This window comes from Catharus ustulatus, chromosome 3 (genome assembly GCF_009819885.2).
Source record: "Catharus ustulatus isolate bCatUst1 chromosome 3, bCatUst1.pri.v2, whole genome shotgun sequence".
Classification (NCBI taxonomy): domain Eukaryota; kingdom Metazoa; phylum Chordata; class Aves; order Passeriformes; family Turdidae; genus Catharus; species Catharus ustulatus.
The window spans coordinates 56,499,507-56,517,427 of record NC_046223.1 but is presented as its reverse complement, the minus strand read 5'-3'; the positions used below and the strand labels follow the sequence as shown (position 1 = coordinate 56,517,427).

General features: G+C 39.2%; 1 protein-coding gene across 3 annotated transcripts in view; it reads left to right on the top strand.

Moving 5' to 3' along the window:
* The window catches only part of TIAM2 (TIAM Rac1 associated GEF 2), an 87,420-nt gene extending 69,841 nt beyond the window's left edge, over positions 1 to 17,579 (top strand). For all 3 annotated transcript variants that reach the window (XM_033055699.2, XM_033055698.2, XM_033055700.2), the window contains 12 exons: positions 5,519 to 5,698; positions 7,121 to 7,189; positions 7,566 to 7,691; positions 8,843 to 8,951; positions 9,570 to 9,749; positions 11,142 to 11,260; positions 12,391 to 12,499; positions 13,520 to 13,578; positions 14,397 to 14,502; positions 15,221 to 15,308; positions 15,908 to 16,062; positions 16,887 to 17,579. In XM_033055699.2, the coding sequence (XP_032911590.1) occupies positions 5,519 to 5,698; positions 7,121 to 7,189; positions 7,566 to 7,691; positions 8,843 to 8,951; positions 9,570 to 9,749; positions 11,142 to 11,260; positions 12,391 to 12,499; positions 13,520 to 13,578; positions 14,397 to 14,502; positions 15,221 to 15,308; positions 15,908 to 16,062; positions 16,887 to 17,533 (1,947 nt within the window). In that variant the 3' untranslated portion in view covers positions 17,534 to 17,579. The remainder of the gene's footprint in view (positions 1 to 5,518; positions 5,699 to 7,120; positions 7,190 to 7,565; positions 7,692 to 8,842; positions 8,952 to 9,569; positions 9,750 to 11,141; positions 11,261 to 12,390; positions 12,500 to 13,519; positions 13,579 to 14,396; positions 14,503 to 15,220; positions 15,309 to 15,907; positions 16,063 to 16,886) is intronic.
* Positions 17,580 to 17,921: the final 342 nt, after the last annotated feature.

Sequence of the window (17,921 nt, the reverse complement as noted above, 5' to 3'; positions counted from 1 at the left end):
ACCACTGATGGTTCTTCTGTACTCAGAGAGAAAGATGAGCATCTCTGTGTGGCAGGTGAGAGGGAAGATTTGCCACCATGCAAATATCAATAGCTCAGGCACCACATCAGGTGGGTTGTATCTTGGCTGTTTTACACAGCCTTCTTTCAAGCCTTACCCTGTGCTCTCTCTGGAAAGAATTACTGGGTCAGCAGCCCCTCCCTCTTCGTATAGTATTTGTGATAATTCTAAATGAGGTTGGCAACATCTAATTCTGTTAACAGGCTGATTTGCTGATGTAAATCTCCCTGAGATTGGGAAATTCTGACTTAAAGTTCCTTGTTAATTCCTTACCTTTTGTATAACCTGGTAGTGTCTAGCAGGGCACCTTCGTATCCTGTGGTGCAGAGGATTTGCTTCTCCCTCCTTAAAATATGACTCTAACTATGCTTTGCTTATTGCTATGAAGGATCTGAGTGGACACTGAATAAAAATGCCCTTCTTTTTGCAAAGTTTTAGATATTTTCATTAAAAGACACACAAGAGACTGAGTGAAACAAAGCAGACCCCCAGAACTGTCATTCAGGAACAATTTCATATTTAGTGGCCTTGAAGTTGGGAAAAGAAGGAGAAGGAGTAGAAGATAAACAATGACTGAAGTTACTGCTTTGGTTTAGCGTCTATTGCCCAAAGCTGCCCAGACGTCTGTGATGAAAATGCCACAAAGTGTTATTCAGTAAAACTTTGCTGTAATTTTTCAGTTTTAATGAACAAATTAGAGGAGTGAGGTACTGTATTGGTGTCTAACATGAAGCAGCTTTTTGCTGTGGTCTTTAAGGAAGCTAAAGCCTGCAACTTTCTAGCCTTTTATGTTGCTTGGTTACAAAGTACTTCCCAGTCTGAGGAGATGCTAGAGATGCCCATGGAGTGATGCACCCACAAAAAATGGCAACTGTCAGGGCTACCTTTGTTCTGGAGAGAAGCACCTTCTAACACAAAGTAAAAGGGATGGCCATCTCCAAGAGCTTCCCTTTTGCACAGAGTGAGGGATGTAAAGTGTCTCAGGCCAGTTGTTCATTGCTCAAAATTCTGTGTAATTGTATTTCTTCTGCTGACTGGTGCATTCAGTCTTCCTGGAAATACATACATCAGACAGAGCTGACGTGTTAGCTGTTCATTTTTGGAGGGCACAAGTCTAATCTGTTTCTGCAGGATGTTTCTGAGCACATTTCCTCTTAGGGTAGGGAGTTCAAAGGATTGGTGATCCATCCCATAGATGTGGTCTGTGTCCTGCACAAGGATACTGAATCCTGAACACTCTTCAAAGGACATGCATGGCTTTCACTTCACCAAGGAGTCTTTCTTAAATTGTGTAGAGTTTTCCAAGTCTACTAAAATACTCCTTTCCACCACTGTTTCAAGCAAACCCTGGCAGAGTGGCAGAGTACATGGTATGTATAAACGAGGGTAAACAGCAGCACGCAGAGACCCCGCAACACTAATTGACCTTGTGCAACATTTATGCTCAATCAGTATAATTCAGTAGAAAGTCACAGGATAGCCATGAAATTGTTGTGCTAGTTCTTAACCACTGCTGATTAATGTCTTCTGCTCTCTCACTGATTAATTTTATGGGGTTTTGTTACTCTGGTGGGGATAGCACAGCCTCAAATGATGATATGCTTGTCTGCAAGGAGCAAAGAAAATCTGTAAGACATCCTTTGAAGAGTATCTTTTTGCTCACTTTAGGGGAATAATCTGTAATATTTCTTACCACAACTATTATTGAAAATAGAATGTGCTGCATCTCCATCTGACAAACTGAGCACCACTGTGGTTGTTGGTTGCTGTGGGTCAAGGAGACATCTCTGTGGGCTGGAACTTTCCCTTCAAAGGTTACTTTGAGCAGTCCACATTCACACAGAATACTCCTTGCAGAAGGATGTGGAACCTTAAGTCTAAGTCTCAAACATGCAGAGATGAAAGAAATCTTTTTCCAGGCTACTTCTACACATCCTTCTGTTTTCTAAGAGGGCAAGAGAGTATTAGGCAGGAGGTTGCTTCCCCTGACTGGTAGATCTGTAGAACAGTTTATACAGCTTTGTTGGCAAATCTTGGATATGGCCAATAAATTAGCACAGTGCTCCTTAGCTTCCTTCTTCCTGAAATACATGTAGGGTTTTTTTCTCCTTTTAGCCCTGCATAAACTCAATTTTTCTTTCCCACCTCTAGCACTGTTAGTCTAATTTTTTTGATATTTAGCCTTATCTGTCTGCTGTTCAGTGCCAAAGGTAAGCTGAAAATGCTTGTAGTCCTCTGTATATGTTGCTGAAAGCAGTATACATAAGCTCAAGTAATAGATATTGCAGGAAGTTAGCTGCTTCCATTGTAGTTTCTCCTCAGCTTTTATCTGTTCCCAGCTACCTTGCAGCCTTGTCTGTAGTCAGCTATCTAGACTTATCTTTTTTGCTGATTTAAATGTTTTTATTCTGATAAGCTGCATACTACGAAGGTTGGCATGAATAATTTTTTTACCATTTACTAAGTACAAACAGTCTTGGTCCTGCACAAATAAAATCAGCTGTGTTCTTGAGGAATTTATCAATTTCATCTGAGTCATATCTGCCTGTATTAACCATTGTAATGTCAAGATCAGAGCAAATTCAGGGTTAATTCCCTCCTTAATTCAAGATAGCAGTGGATGTATGTAATATCAAGAGGGATTTTTTGAGACTTCTTGGCTTAAGGGCACTGGACTACCAAGTTTTGATTTGGCATCCAGAATGCCCAGCTGGCTTTGAAATCCCAGCTACAGGGCAAATAGAGCTGCCCAAATAGAGGGCAGAGGCTGAACCTCTGCTGCCCACACATGCCAGATGTAAAAGAGATGGTCCTAGAGGTTGTCACTTCAGACTTTTTAGAAAGGATCTGTTTTAAACAGTTAAAAGAGCAGGAAATTTTTCAGAGGCAGAAAGTAGTACCCAGAACACTGGGGAAAAAGGGTAGAGATCCCAACCTGGGTGGGGAGAGTTTTGAGAAGAAACATGGAGAAAGAATTGTTTTATGCTTCTCTGTCTATTTGTTGGTATATTCTCGTTCTTACTAGGCTCCTGGTCAAGAACCAGTGGTTCCACTGGCAAAATGGGTTCCTTCATCTTCTATGGTCCAAGCAATGTGTATGAGTGAATGTGAAACATTTTTGTCCCATGATCAAGTAGCATTTCATGCTTGATTTGACTGATGTGTAAATACCACAGTGGGTACAAAGAGTGAGGTCTGGAAATTGCGTGGTCTGGAAGACCCTTCCCCCTTATAAAGAGAAGGACACAGAGCAGCAGGACTTAAGGAAAAGACAAGATCCTGTGAGCCAAGGAGGTCAAGGACAATATTTTTAATGCTAAATTTGCAAACATATCCAGGAACATATAAAAGTTTATAAAAAATCAGTGCTTGTCGGCAGTATCTGAGAGTTAATCCTGTGCCTTGGGCTTAGGCCAACTAGGCAGAACAATTTCTGACTGCAAAATTATATTGCTTAGGTGATCAAAAAGTATTTATGTTGAGGAATATCATCTATTTCCATATGCTTTCCCATACAGTGATTCTCAGTGACAGATGCAGCATTGACCCCAAAACTCAAGGGGACGTAGAAATAGCATGTTCCCCAATCTCTGCCTACTCTATATGCAAAGGTGATTGAGGAGGAATAGAGGACTTCTAACTCTTCCTTGTAAAACTGTGCCTGATGAGGATGCTTGTGACTTGCTTTCAATAGGCTGCCTTGCATCCTTTATCCCAATGTCCTTGATCAGTCGTCAGGCTGATGTAAATCAAGCTGTCCTTGTGCATCTTGAGCTGTAGAGAGTGTAAAATCTGAGGCATTCTGATATAAATACAAACCTTTCTGACATCAGAAACAAAGCAAACAAAATTGAAGTGCTTTGACATTCAGTTGTTTAGAAGCTTCTTTAAAATAACCCACATACAGACACACACACCACTTCCTAAACTATTTGTTTGTTAGCCACCAATTAATTTTAGTGTCACAGACTGACTACAATTTTAAAATTCATTCCATCAGTGTGGAGCTGTAATTCCAACAAACACCATTAAATTCATATCGCATTTTTTTGAAATTTGAAAATACTAAATGTATCTAAATTTCATAGTCCTGCAAACTGGATTATACTGGATTATGGAGATGGTTGTGCATATCAGTGAGGAAAATAACTTCATTTTTTAAGAGTGGTGGCATTTTTCAAACCAGAGAGTATTATGGATTACATGCCAAATATCTGACATTTTATTTTCATCATATAGGTGTTTTATCACAGGAATTGTTGAGATTAAATATTGCTAGTCCATTTAGCCCCCACTTTACTGAAAGACTTGGTGTAGCTCAGTTCATTTTCAGATTAACTTTTGCATTTTTTCATTTGATGGCCTAGTATGTTGGTGAACCAGGACACATGAAATAAGGCAGCCTTCACGTAGTCCTCATTTGAATGCACTTGCTAAATACAAGGTGATAAATGGCACAACTTATGCAACTGTCCAGTTTGTGCAAGTGTCTGAATGACAGAAGCACTAAAGAAGAATTGTTTCATGTAGTACAAAGATGTGGATACCAAATGCTGTTGACATAGAATTGGGTAATGGTAGTGATGTTTTAGCTTTCAGGGAAACACCATGTAAGAAAGAGAACAGCAGAATAATTTCAAATTAAGCATTGAAGTTGCTCTTGGATATTAGTTGTGGTCATCCAAGATAAAATTACATAACTGTTTCATAGTGTCAGAAATATCTCTTTGTCTTCCATCTTTGCATCACAAGATTAACTGTTGTTATTCAGTCTTCAGTTCCTACCCAGTTTGAAATTTTTCTGATTTTTTAAAATACTGTTTTTAATCATTCTTCTAAAGAATCTCAAATATTTAGTTTTTCATTTACCTTTTTTGAAAGCAAAATATCCTGATATGTAGTTGTACCCTTGGAGAGAAAACATTTGACCATCTTTTGACACTTTTGAATCTGAACCCTCAGCTCCATGTCTCATTGTTTAGAAAGCAGAACAAAACACACAACACAACATAGGTAGCAGATGAAATATAAAAGAAATATTCTGGATGCTTATAGGATATTTATCTGCTAATTCTTTCAATTTTGATGCAGTGTTGCAAAATAAGAGAGGTGGAAAACAGTGTGATGCTAGTGTCATAAGAATCAAAGTATGTGATTGTATCCAAGTGCTCTCTCATCTTCTGCATTCCATGAGCTTGTATCTGAAGACTGAAAATAATCTTTGCTGGAAAATCACTAACAATTTAAAACTTTTTTTGCTGCTCTGATTTGGTTCTACTATAAATTAAAGCTGTTCAAAGCCGTCAAGATACACATCTTGATACACACTGATAAAAATCAGTGGCATGCTCTGGCCCCTGAATTTGGAACAGGAGCAAAATAGGAAGAATTCAGAAATAATTGTAGTACAACTTGTATCTAAAACATTGTTGCTTGTCTGTTTCTTCTCACTCAACAGAGCGCAGAACAGATCAGTGCATTGTGCCGAAACTTCCAAGAAGTCCAAGCAAGCAACATGGACGGACAGAAGGACAACCAGGATCCGCCTCCACGACCACTGGCTCGCCACCTTTCTGATGCAGATAGACTGAGGAAAGTCATCCAAGAACTTATGGACACTGAGAAATCTTATGTCAAGGTAAAAACAAAAGCATGGTTCACTTGTTTTTGAGGCTGACCATGACTTGAGGATAGTGTAAACATATTTTGATCTTATCCAGCCTTCCACAAGGGTCATAACCTACAAAGTCTCCTTTATCTAATTGTTCTGTTGTTTCTGGAGACTTGCTCCTTGTAGCTGAGGCTGTAGGATTTGATGTAGTAGCACTAGTTGTAGTCCATTTGTAGTTGGATAGGAGAGTGGTCATCTGGGAAGAAGATACCTGCAAACAAAAAGGGTTTTCCAGGGGATGTTGCCTCAGTTTTCAAGATGAAAATAAATCTGGTAGAAGAACAGAATAGTCTGCTACAAATGAGTATGTAGGAAAAAAAGTGCATCATTATTTTTGAAGCAGGAAAGTTAAAAGGCACAACTCCAGTTGTATCATGATGTGGAAGTTATTTCTCTTCTGACTGACAAGCCTGCAATTTGTTCAATGTACTCTCTCTTCTTTTTATGAACTCTAAAATCATGTGACTGGATGCCAAAGGAAACATCAAAACTTCCATTTCATTGACTTCCAGCAAGAAGGCATCATCTGCTTTTCTGGATCTCAAAATGTGTATTTACAGACGTCAGTACTTGCTGCACTAGTGTTTGTGGAAAAGAAAACACTTAATCCACCAATGCACTAATACAGCTGTATGCTGGACCCTCATTTATGACCACCTGTTGTATCTTTTAGAGGAATTCCTTGAACAAAGCGTGACCATGGAGGCCACTGATATAAGTGAAATTTTGCATCAGGAAAGCTCTGGCAGTTTGCAATTCTTGTTATGGCATTTTCAGGGAGCTGCTCATTACTCCTTCTACACAGGATTTCTGGTGTGTCTCTTCCTGGGGTTGGAGATTCCTGTAGTGGGCCCCAGCCCTTCTGTCATGCTTTGGTGTGGGGTAGTAAGTCTTCAAAAATGGTGCTGATTTTCTGAAGAAGTGACTGAAAAAGCCCTTGATCACACCTACCTGACAACATGACTGAATACTTTAATATCTTAGAGGGTTTTAAAATGCTATGTCCTTCTGAATATTACTACAGATGTTTAAATAAGGGGCTATTTATATAGTTTATTTAACATACATAATTAAAATATTTGATGCCATTTATATGGATGGACTCATTTGAAAATAATCATCTGTAACAATACTTCCTCATGCTAGCTAAAATATAATTTGTTGTAATCAAGTTTTAAAGCCTTAAGGGTGAAACAGAAACATTCCACTGAAATTAGTGTGCTTCTAATTTGGCAGTAACTTCAGGGCTAACAACATGCAGGCTATTTTGTTACTGAAAAGGAATTGTATCTTTCATTAATTCCCCAAATTTACCCTTGTCTCAGGGGTGGCACATAAAGTACAGCTCCAAATGGTACAGAAAAAGTGAACAAATATTCTTTTTTGCAGGACTTGAGCTGCCTCTTCGAGCTATACTTGGAGCCCCTTCAAAAAGAAACTTTCCTCACTCAGGATGAGGTGAGGAATGTCTGAAAAATAGTCCTTGTTATTCTTTTATGAGTTAAGACCTTGGCACTTGGGTTTTTCATTGCTGAGAGTGTGACAGATGAAGCAAACAACAAAGACGTTAATAGGAATGACACCAGTCAGCGCCTTTCTCTCTGGTGTGTGCATCACTTCCCTTTCCTAAAAGGAATTATTCTTCTGAGTGAAGTGCTGAGAAACCTTCACTTTTTGCATGGATTTTTTATAAAACCTGTTTGAAAAGTATTAACAAGGACATTACTAGCCTTTGCAATCTCTTTGTGTGTTACATCTCCTTAGTCCACTCTTTTCAAAAGACCACTTTTAAGTTCATGAAGTGCTGTACTTCATAGCCTGTTTTTTTACACAGATGGAGTCCTTGTTTGGAAGCCTGCCAGAAATGCTAGATTTCCAGAAGGTGTTTTTGGAGACCCTTGAAGATGGAATATCTTCTTCTTCGGATTTTAATACATTGGAAACACCATCTCAGTTCCGGGTAAATATTTCTTCATTTCATACTTTGTAGTGTGCCTGAAAATGTTTGCGAAAACCTGGCTTTGAGAAGTTTCTGGCTCTAAGAGTTTCGTAACGTTGCTTTTATGTTTGAAGCTTTACTTTGGATTACAGAGTTTTATTTAGCAATGAAAGATAAATGCTACTTTTCATGTCTTATCTTCCTTCCCATGGCAAAAGTTGAAACATGGGAAAATGCAGAGTAGACTTGGAGTACATGATAAACTGGGGGTGTTTGTGAGGCACAACTCCTTTGTAGAGAGTTTATTGTCACTGTGCTGAATTCTGCCCTGCCTGCACTTCTCCCTGCTGTGCCCAACTAACTCCCAACAGGCTGGGAGCTTTTCTTGTTAAATGCCACATGTTTCCCATGTTGAGTTTCCCATGTTGAGTTTCCCATGTTGAGAGGTCCAAGAAGCGGGCCTGTGAAGTGTAAATGGCTCTAGCACCACCCAGTTCCTGCCCTGGCTGGACGAAGGAGATTCCCTGGTGATGGAGTCAGGACTGAGCGTGGCTGCTGGCAGGTCTCCTGAACACTTGCTGCATTTTGTGGAGCAAACATTGAATAAAAAGGGGGAGAGGGTTGCTTTCCTCCCCCCTCACTACTCCTTGCTTTGGGAGGCATTTTTCTAAAAACCTCTCTTGTGATTCAGTCCCTCCCACATCTTCCCAACCTCCCCTTCATCCAAGAACATCAGAAGTGTCCTGTAATTACCACCTGCCTGAAAAAAGGAAAACAGCTGGAAAGCAATCCTGTATTTGTTTTACTCTGTCCCTTCTGGCTTTGGCACTTTCTTGCCTTGCTTCCTATGGCTCACTTTTTTTTTTCTCAGCACAGCATAGTTATATGTCTGCTGATTTTTGTTCCTCTGCTGCCTGAAATATAAAGTAAAACCAAATACCTGCTCAGGAAGAAAGGAGAAAATTGCAGGCTATACCTAAATAGGCTGACCTCTACACTCAGCAAAATGCAAAATTATCTTTGTTACTACCAGTAGTATATTCATGTTTCATATATATAATATGTATATAGAAAGATAGCAGATAATCCACCATTGAGACTGCTTTTTGTATGCCTGAATATTTATTTAGGGTTCTAGTAGTGAACTAATATTTTGATTGTGTTCATTTCAGAAATTGCTCTTTTCCCTTGGAGGCTCCTTTCTGTATTATGCTGACCACTTCAAACTGTACAGTGGCTTCTGTGCAAACCACATCAAAGTCCAGAAAGTTCTTGAGAAAGGTAATTTATTGTCTTCATTATTGTAATTCAATTGCATGAATTCAAGCTGCAGTGAACTACTGTAACAAACCTTGTTAACTTGCAGAGAATATTGGATAAAATCAAGGACTAAGTATTGGTATAAAGCAAGGACTAATCAGGTATCTTTCAACAAGAAGATCTAAGATCAGAGGTTCTCCTGAAGTTGCTATAGACCTGAAGAATGAGATTCGTTTTGTAACCTCCAGGCAGTAGCCTGGAGAGCTGTAGAAACACCTTCCACAAGTTTGTACTGTCTGCAGGCCCAGACTCCAGAAAAGCAGCAACAAATGGTAGATAGAATAAATCAGGAAGAACTTCCTCTGAGATTCGCTGCAATGCAGTGGAAAAATCAGAGAAATAATCTCACCTTCATAAAATTGTTCTCTCAGCCCTTTTGAATGTTATTTGATGCAGGAAATTATTATGAAATGAGTAGTGTATACTACTCTTTAAATCATTCATTGAAAAGGGGCAAGAGTTTTGGCGCTGGGTTCAAGTTGCCATTCCATGTTTTTCAATTATTGTAACTTCCATGACTTCCGTGTTCAACTGACCATTCTTTTTTCTTTTTTTTTTTCTCTTTTTTTTCCCATCTAGCCAAAACAGATAGTGCCTTTAAGACCTTTCTGGATGCTCGAAATCCCACAAAACAACATTCTTCTACACTGGAGTCATATCTCATAAAGCCTGTCCAGAGAGTGCTGAAATACCCTCTGCTTTTAAAAGAGCTGGTGTCTCTGACAGACAATGAGAGTGAAGAGCATTATCATTTGACAGGTAACTTCTTTTCTTCTACAGGAATGAATATGAGTTAAGTTTTATTTCCTGCCCTTTCTGAAGATATAGGTAGGCATTCTGGTAGATAGCACAGAACTTGTCAAAACTTAGAGAGAATTCCCTCCCTCTCTTTAAAAGTATTTTTTTTGTTCCTTTAGCTAGAAGTCCTACTTGGTATGTCCAAGTCCCTTTGAGAAGTAGGGATGTCCGGGATTTGCCATGGCCAGTAGGACTGGGATCTTTATCCTCACGCACAGGAGAATGTCAGGTCACAGTGTTGCTTTTTTTTTTTGAAACCCACATGAGAAACACTGACCAAGGCTCCATCTTGTGGTTATCATTTAGTTCTTGAAATGTGTCAAAATTTAAGACAACCACAGAAGGAAATATTGTTGTTCGAGGTCTTTCTGTGACTCTTGCTTGTGTAGAAGAGATCTTTGACAAATGTTTGCAGTCCTCCCATGTGGAGAGACTTATCTAACATGCATTAGATAAGAGTTGATTAGAGTTGATTGCTTTTCCTAGGCTCACATGCCTGGGACTTCACCCTGGCAAATTCCAGTTCAGGTCTGTCAGCACCTGATGGATGAAAATTAAGAGATGTATTTTATGGATCAATTGTCATTTTCACAAAATGGATGCAGACAAAATACACTGTCACTAAAAACTCATGAGGCTCTTACTGACTTCAAGAGGAGCTTGCAATATTGTTCCCTTCCCAAACAAGCTGGGGGGAGGAACTTACTTGCAGGTCAGGATAGATGCCAAACTGCTAAAATGCTGTGCCATTAAGAACTGATGAAACAAAAGATCCCTGTCCAATTCTGTTCTGAATTAATACACAGATCTAATGGAATCTAGTGACATTCTTGTTTGGGAAATATAATTTCAACAAAACCTGGCTGCCAGCATTTCATGTAGGCAGCTTAGGAGGAACTCATAGAGCCTAACACTGTATTTCTTTGTCCATTCTGGGATGAGACAAATGCAGTCTGTTTCTTTTAAAGATGACTGGATAACTCATTCTAGGATGAGTGTAGGTTACTCCAGAGATCCTAGTGGCCCTATATCTGCAAGATGCAAAATTTAACCATGACAGCACCATACTGCTATAAATATTGATAACCTTGGGGGCTTGTCACTGGAATGCTTATTGCAGTCTTTCCAGCCGCTTAAGATACCACATGAGCATTTTTCACTTATTCTGACCAGAAATTATTTCTTCTGCTGTTGCTATGAGAAAGTACTGATACAGAGCTAGAATTCTATTCACTAGACCTTGGGAAGGCAACATCATTTTACGTGCCTCAAAGGGAATTCAATTTTAAATTATCACATTTAGAAAATAAAAATTAATTATATAGCTGTGTATGAATTGTTTAAACCTTACAGAAGCATTGAAGGCAATGGAAAAAGTAGCAAGTCACATAAATGAGATGCAGAAGATATACGAAGATTATGGCACTGTATTTGACCAACTGGTTGCAGATCAAAGTGGAACAGAGAAAGAGGTAAGAGAAGAAACAACATGTTGCATTGACTCTTGAAGCATTATTCAGCTTGCTGTTGGGGCTTCTCTTCCTGAGGTAATTTTGGGAACTTACTTGTGCTGGGCTTGCTCCATTCTCCTTTATATTTTGACTTGTTTTGTATCTGCCTGTCAAATTTCTTTCTGTTAGTAGGTTATGGTAAAGTTTTCAGACAGCTGCCAGAGCCACATTCTGGACTGACAAGAATTGCAAGCAGGGGCAGATAGTTCTCAGTAGGAAAAAACCTCCTATTGTCAAAACATTGCAGAGATTATCCATGCCCAAAGGCATTTGGATTTTATGCTATTGAGTTCTTAAGTTCTTAACTTATTTTTTCACCCATATAAATGAAAATGGCAATTCAAGGGATTTCACATTAAGGTCTGTTATTCTCATTCTCTACACTTCCAGTGTTGAGGCATCCATAGCTATTTGTCAGAGCAAAACCCATTAGTTATACAGACTGTGTGCAGTCATCTCCCAGAACTGGGGCAGCAAGCCTCAACTTGCAAGCCATTTACATCAAACAATTACTAAGCAGATCAAATCTGTAAAGTTGGATATCAGATATGAGAGATGTCATCTCTGCTGTTTAATTTCCTGCTAGTAAAAGTCAAATTGTCCCTGTTGACTACCTGGTTTCTCATCATTTATGGGGAAACAAAACTTGACAGCCTTGTGATATTCTTCAGCATTATGTTGTATCCCACAGAAGAAAGGAGCCTCGGAGTACAAGACCTCCATTAATTCTGCCATTAATAGTGCCATTAATACTAATTACTTTATAGAAATTAGAAGATACTTACAGCTAACAAATCAGGTGTTTCATAACTGGCTATATGGAAGTATAAAATAATCAGATAAGTATTCTAAGCAATTAATAGTAAGAACTTCTGCCCAGCTTCCATAACTTAGGGGCTATTACTTTGTGTATTTGTAACTTGTTTTAAAAAAAGGGATTACTGACACTTTTCCTGCTATAGTGAAGATTTCTTTCTATATATATACAGAAAACATATATCCTTAAAGTTATGGATGTGCACTCAAATGCAGCACTGATGTATATATTTCTACTGTTTATTTATATCATCTACTGTTATAATTTAATACAGGTGACAGAGCTTTCAATGGGAGAACTTCTGATGCACTCTACAGTTACCTGGCTGAATCCTTTCCCGTCGCTGGGCAAAGCAAGGAAAGACCTTGAACTTACAGTGTTTGGTAAATGTTTTCCTTAGGGACTCTGTGCTTTCAAATCTGAAGATTGCCACATTACATCTTCTCACAGAATAAAACCCCCAAACTCCCTTCCCTGTAGTAATGTGATATCTAGGGTGGACTTACATGTGAAAAAATACATAGTTGTATTTTCCCAACATGATAAAATTTTCTGTTTAGTTGCTTTCTGGTACTGTTTGCTCTGTGAGCTACTGTCAGCTGCTGTCTTGCCTGTATTTAAACTATGAAAATCAGTGATTTTCAAGAGTCAATATTAGAGTCTTTAGAACAATCTGTTAAATGAAGCTTTCAAAGGAGGATTGTGGGAAAATCATGATTTATTCTACTCTTGTGAATTCAGACTAACTTCTGCTTTACAGTTACTGCACTGAAATCCCCATCCAGATTATTTTAACCTGAAACTTGTTGTGGAAATTAGAGCATGTAAACCAGAGTCTGTTATTTAAAAAAAAAAAAAATTTCAGAAGAACTCCTTGTTGATGACAGACAGGTTTCTCTTTCGCAAGGCACTCCTTCCCTGGGAAGCATGGTTATGGGAGGGGATGCTTCAAAACAGAGGATCAAACTGTTGAATTGCAGGGAGAACAGACCGTGTCCTTCACAGCACTCTCCTGCTTATAGGCCCTTTGTTCCACCTGAAAATGTCCATTGTCTACAGAAAGAAAATTTTTACATCTAGCCTACATCTTCTATATTTGTTTATGTGAAGACTTACAGGAGATAGGTGGTTGCTGGTAGCTTCAGAATAAATGTACAGATTGGCTTCATCCTAAATGTTCCGAACAAAATCTGAGGGAAAAACACTGCCATTGCATGAAAGTCCAGGATGAAAAACCCAGTTGCCATTTCAGCACAAGGGCAAATGCTTTTCAGAGTTTAGGTTATCTCATCCTTCACATTCCCATGACTATAATAATCAGCTTCTCCAAGATAGTATTTTCACTGAATATTATATTTTGCCTATAATTAACAGTTTTCCCTTTTTTTCCCCTCTTTTTTCAGTTTTTAAGAGGGCTGTAATACTGGTGTATAAGGAGAACTACAAACTGAAAAAGAAAATGGTAAGTCTGGTATCAGTAGAGATGGCAGATATTTAGGATATTACTGCAATGTGACATGGACCATAATAGTGTTAAAGGGGTGGAAACCCTACTTTCCCTTGCTGGCTGGAATTCTGGCTTTCCTGCTGAAACAAGTGTGCAGTATCTGTGTAGCAATAAATATTTTTTGTTATTTAGTAAGCAGCATCATCTTCTGTGTGAGCCCCCTGTTACTTTTATCAAGTGGAATATGAAACATTGCTATGCAGAAATCACTAATTCTTCCAGATGGCATTTATGATGGCCTACCTTACCACAGGGTGTAGGTGAAAGACCTTTGTTTTACAGACCCTTGATTACCCTGGAAGGAAAGGAAAAGAGGCATTATAGACATAACACTCTTTGCACCCACTCTCAGACCTGAAATGTGAAAGTCAGGTAGCAAATTGTATGTTCCAAGTACCAGTGGTGATATACTGCACCATGCTCATTGTAACAGACGGAGGGGCTCTAAAAGTAGCAGCAGCAGCATGATTAATGTATTCAGCTAATTGACAGCCTGCATGTTCTTTCATAGAAAACTTCTTCCCTGGTAGTACTTATAGACAAAGTATTAGTTTTATCTGTTAAAATCAAATGGCTTTTAAAAGTTGAAGCAATTACAAATTCCAAAGGTTGTGTCTATCACCATTTCAACTACTTTTACAAGTTCATTTCTAGGGTAGTGAAGGAAAGTTTCATCAATTTAATTTTTCTTCAAAGGCAGGTCTTTTACAAATAGGACAAAACACCATCACTTTTTCTAGTTCTTAGAAATATCCACTGTTTTCTTTTTAAAGCCTACAAATGTTCGTGCTGCACATAATTATGGTGACTTGGATCCATTTAAATTTCGTTGGCTGATTCCTCTATCTGCTCTTCAAGTTCGACTGGGGAACACAGCAGGTAACTCTCTTGCAGTAAATACTTTAGGACTGAATGCTTTTCTGGGATTCTGCAATACTGCTTCTTCCAGATGTCTTTCTGAGCCTCTGGAAAAAAGCAGGTGTAGAGAAAATACATCTATCCACTGTTGTCTCTGCACTCAGGGTACAGACTTAATATATTTAGAGACTTTCTTCATTTGGTATGTTGTGTATTGAGATGCAGCATGATGTGAAGGAATGACTGAATGGAAATTCCCAATAAAAGGCAGGTGGTTTACTATAGTTGACATCCTGGTGACACACTGGTGCTGCGTGTGTGCTGATCCTCATGTTTTTTCAAACAGGAGAACGATGACTGTAATTTGTGGTAGTAGAGGGCTGTGGGTTTATTTTCAAGCTGATCTTTATAGTCCTATCCACTCTGTATGTTCTGTGAAGTGTCACAAGGTCTTTAGAACACACCTGGGTGAAGGCCTGTTAAGACTGGAAGATATGGAAAAGCAGCAAGCATGGGGGAAAGCAATTCTCCAAGAGAAGTTATCAAAGGCAGTGCTAGGCAACAAGAGAGCTTAGGGGTCTTTCCCTTGGATTCCACCTTAGGTGAGATCTTCTGTAGCTCCACATGTAGCTGAGTTAACACTGCCTTCTGGAAAGTGGAGGAGCTCCACCCCAGTCTTCCTAATGCCAAAGGTTTTGTGGAGTGTGTATGTATAAGTAACGTTTCCTTCCATGCACAGGAACAGAAAACAGCTGTATCTGGGAACTGATTCACACCAAGTCAGAAATAGAAGGCAGGCCAGAAACAATTTTTCAGTTGTGCAGCAGGTAAGCTTTACATGGAGGTTGTATTTCACAAATCACATTAACGGAATTAAAAAAAAAAGGAAGTATTTCCACCCATGTGACCTTTACATCAACAGTTTTGAAGCAGCACTCTATTTGAAGCTATTCAAATGGGTGATTTAGGTGCAGTGGTCCAAAATCAGAAATCTGCAGATAAAGGAACACATACTCCAGTATGGTACAGCGAAAGTAACTGATTGTATCACTCTCAGCTGGTTAAACAGAGATTACTTTCTCATAAAGACCACTTAAGGTAGTGATTCCCTCACACAGAGTTTACCTTTCAAGTCATTTTCTAAGAGGAAGCAACCAAGATCTCAAAACACAAAGTGTGTGAAATGTCTAACACTGTTAAGATGTCCCTGCCCATTGCACAGGGGTTGAAACTCAGTGATCTTTTATGTCCCTTCTGACCCAGAACATTCTGATCTTATGATAGCTGTAAACCCATTACTAAAGCAAGCTTTTGGAAAAAAAAACGCTGCACTAAAGCCCATCAGCAGAAAGGAAGTGGGAACGTTTTATCCTAGTGTCTTACTTCAGGGAGGAAAATTAATTTCTGTGTTTTCTTAACCTTGCAGTGATTCTGAGAATAAGACTAACATTGTGAAGGTCATCCGTTCTATTCTGCGGGAGAATTTCAGGCGTCACATAAAATGTGAGCTACCACTGGAGAAAAAATGTAAAGAGCGTCTCATCCCACTTAAGAATCGTGTACCTGCCACAGCTAAACTGGGTAAGAAACACCTTCTCAACTGAAAACTACTGTCTGGAATCCAGTGCTGGTAGGGCATTCACAATTATTACCATGACCATTGAGTGTCATGTGTCACACCCACAAATCCCATTTCTCTTTTTTTTTGGACTGGAGCAGTAGTTTGTCTACCACTCAGTGTGTGACAAGGGCTAGAGGTGATAAGCAGATTTGCCATCCCCCCTCCCCACACTGTGATGTGTCATTAGCTCTCTTCAGAGAAGACTTAATAAGGCCCAAATTAATTTTGCTAGGAAGGAACAGACATCCTTTGGCACATAATATTAGCGTTCTTTCCTCTGAGTTCCCTTTAGTAACTCAGCCCTAATAACATTTATATCTAGAACTGGCAAAAGGCAGGGGTCTTGCTTCTTTCAATGCACTAAATCTGCATCCCAGCTGATGTAATTAAGTACAGGCTTCAGACATTTTAGTTAAATGAGTAGCTACCAGTGTTTCAAGTTCTTTATCAGATCAGTCCCCTGAAAAATCCCCTTGACATCAGAGGATCTGGAAACCCTTCAGTACTTGAAGGACCAAGTCAGTCTTCTTTCCTGCAGAAGTGTGTAATTTATAACTACACTTTTTTGGAGGATTTTATATGTGTTACACATGAAGGTAAGCACAGAGCCCTAGGACAGACATAATGAAAACTGTGACATGAGAGCACACTGTCAGTATCAGAGTGCTGACACATCTGACTTGGAATGACTATGTCCATCATAATCATAAGTGGGCTATTAAGAGAAAAGGTATAACCACTTGTTTGGTTGAAAAAAATAAACCTGCATTTTTACCCTACACAGCTTCCACAAGATCCTTGAAGGTGCTGAAGAAATCATCCAGTAGTGAGTGGAATGGTGACCAGGGGAAAAGCACCTTCCAGGACTCTGATGAGTGCAGCCTCAGCAGCAGCACTCAGAGCAGCAGTTGCCACACTTCTGAGAGCATCCAGGAGCCCAAAACTTCATCTCCTGATAAACATGCAGAGAGCACTGCATCTGACTTTTCTAATGTTCTTGTCAAAGAATCCGATATTCTCAGTGATGATGATGATGATGATGAGGACTATCGGAGCCTAAAGAAAGGCAGCCCTACAAAGGACATTGAAATACAGTTCCAGCGGCTGAAGATTTCAGAGGAACCCAGTGCTGACTCTGAACAGGACCAGGCTGCTGAAAATGAGGAAGGAGATGGGTTTCAGATAACAGAGCATCCAAAGCTCGTGCGGGCCCATTTCTGCCCAGTGAAGAGAAAAGTAAACAGCACAAGGCGCAACAGAGGAACTCTAATGGCAATGCAAGAACGTCACCAATCCCTTGACAGTCACTCTGATGCTGCAAACCTGGATCTGAACTCTATTTTAGAGAGAGAATTTAGTGTCCAGAGTTTAACATCTGTAGTTAATGAGGACTGTTTTTACGAAGCTGTGGAGAGGCATGGAAAATCCTAGCTTTCTAAGCACTATATTAAAACATTCATTTGAAGTCCCCATAAAATTCAACCACCATTTTGCTTTAAAACTAGTAAATTCATGGAAGCTGCAGGAAAACTACTATCTGATTTTGTGCACTAATACATTTTTTGCTCAAAAACAGCTGTAAAGGATTCTTAAGTTATTTTAATTTATTGTGGATCAAAAATAGATTAAGTTGGCCCAGGTTTGTAAATTAGTTCATCCCTTTCAAGCAGTAATTAAGATGATGTAGTGTTCTTGGGGATGGCCTCATTAATATTTTAAGTAATGTGGAAAAGGTGCTAGTGAGTGGCAGAGGGGTTTACAATAGAAAGTAGCATTGCAAACTGAATTTTTCACCCTTGGGCATTTTCTTTCTTTGGTT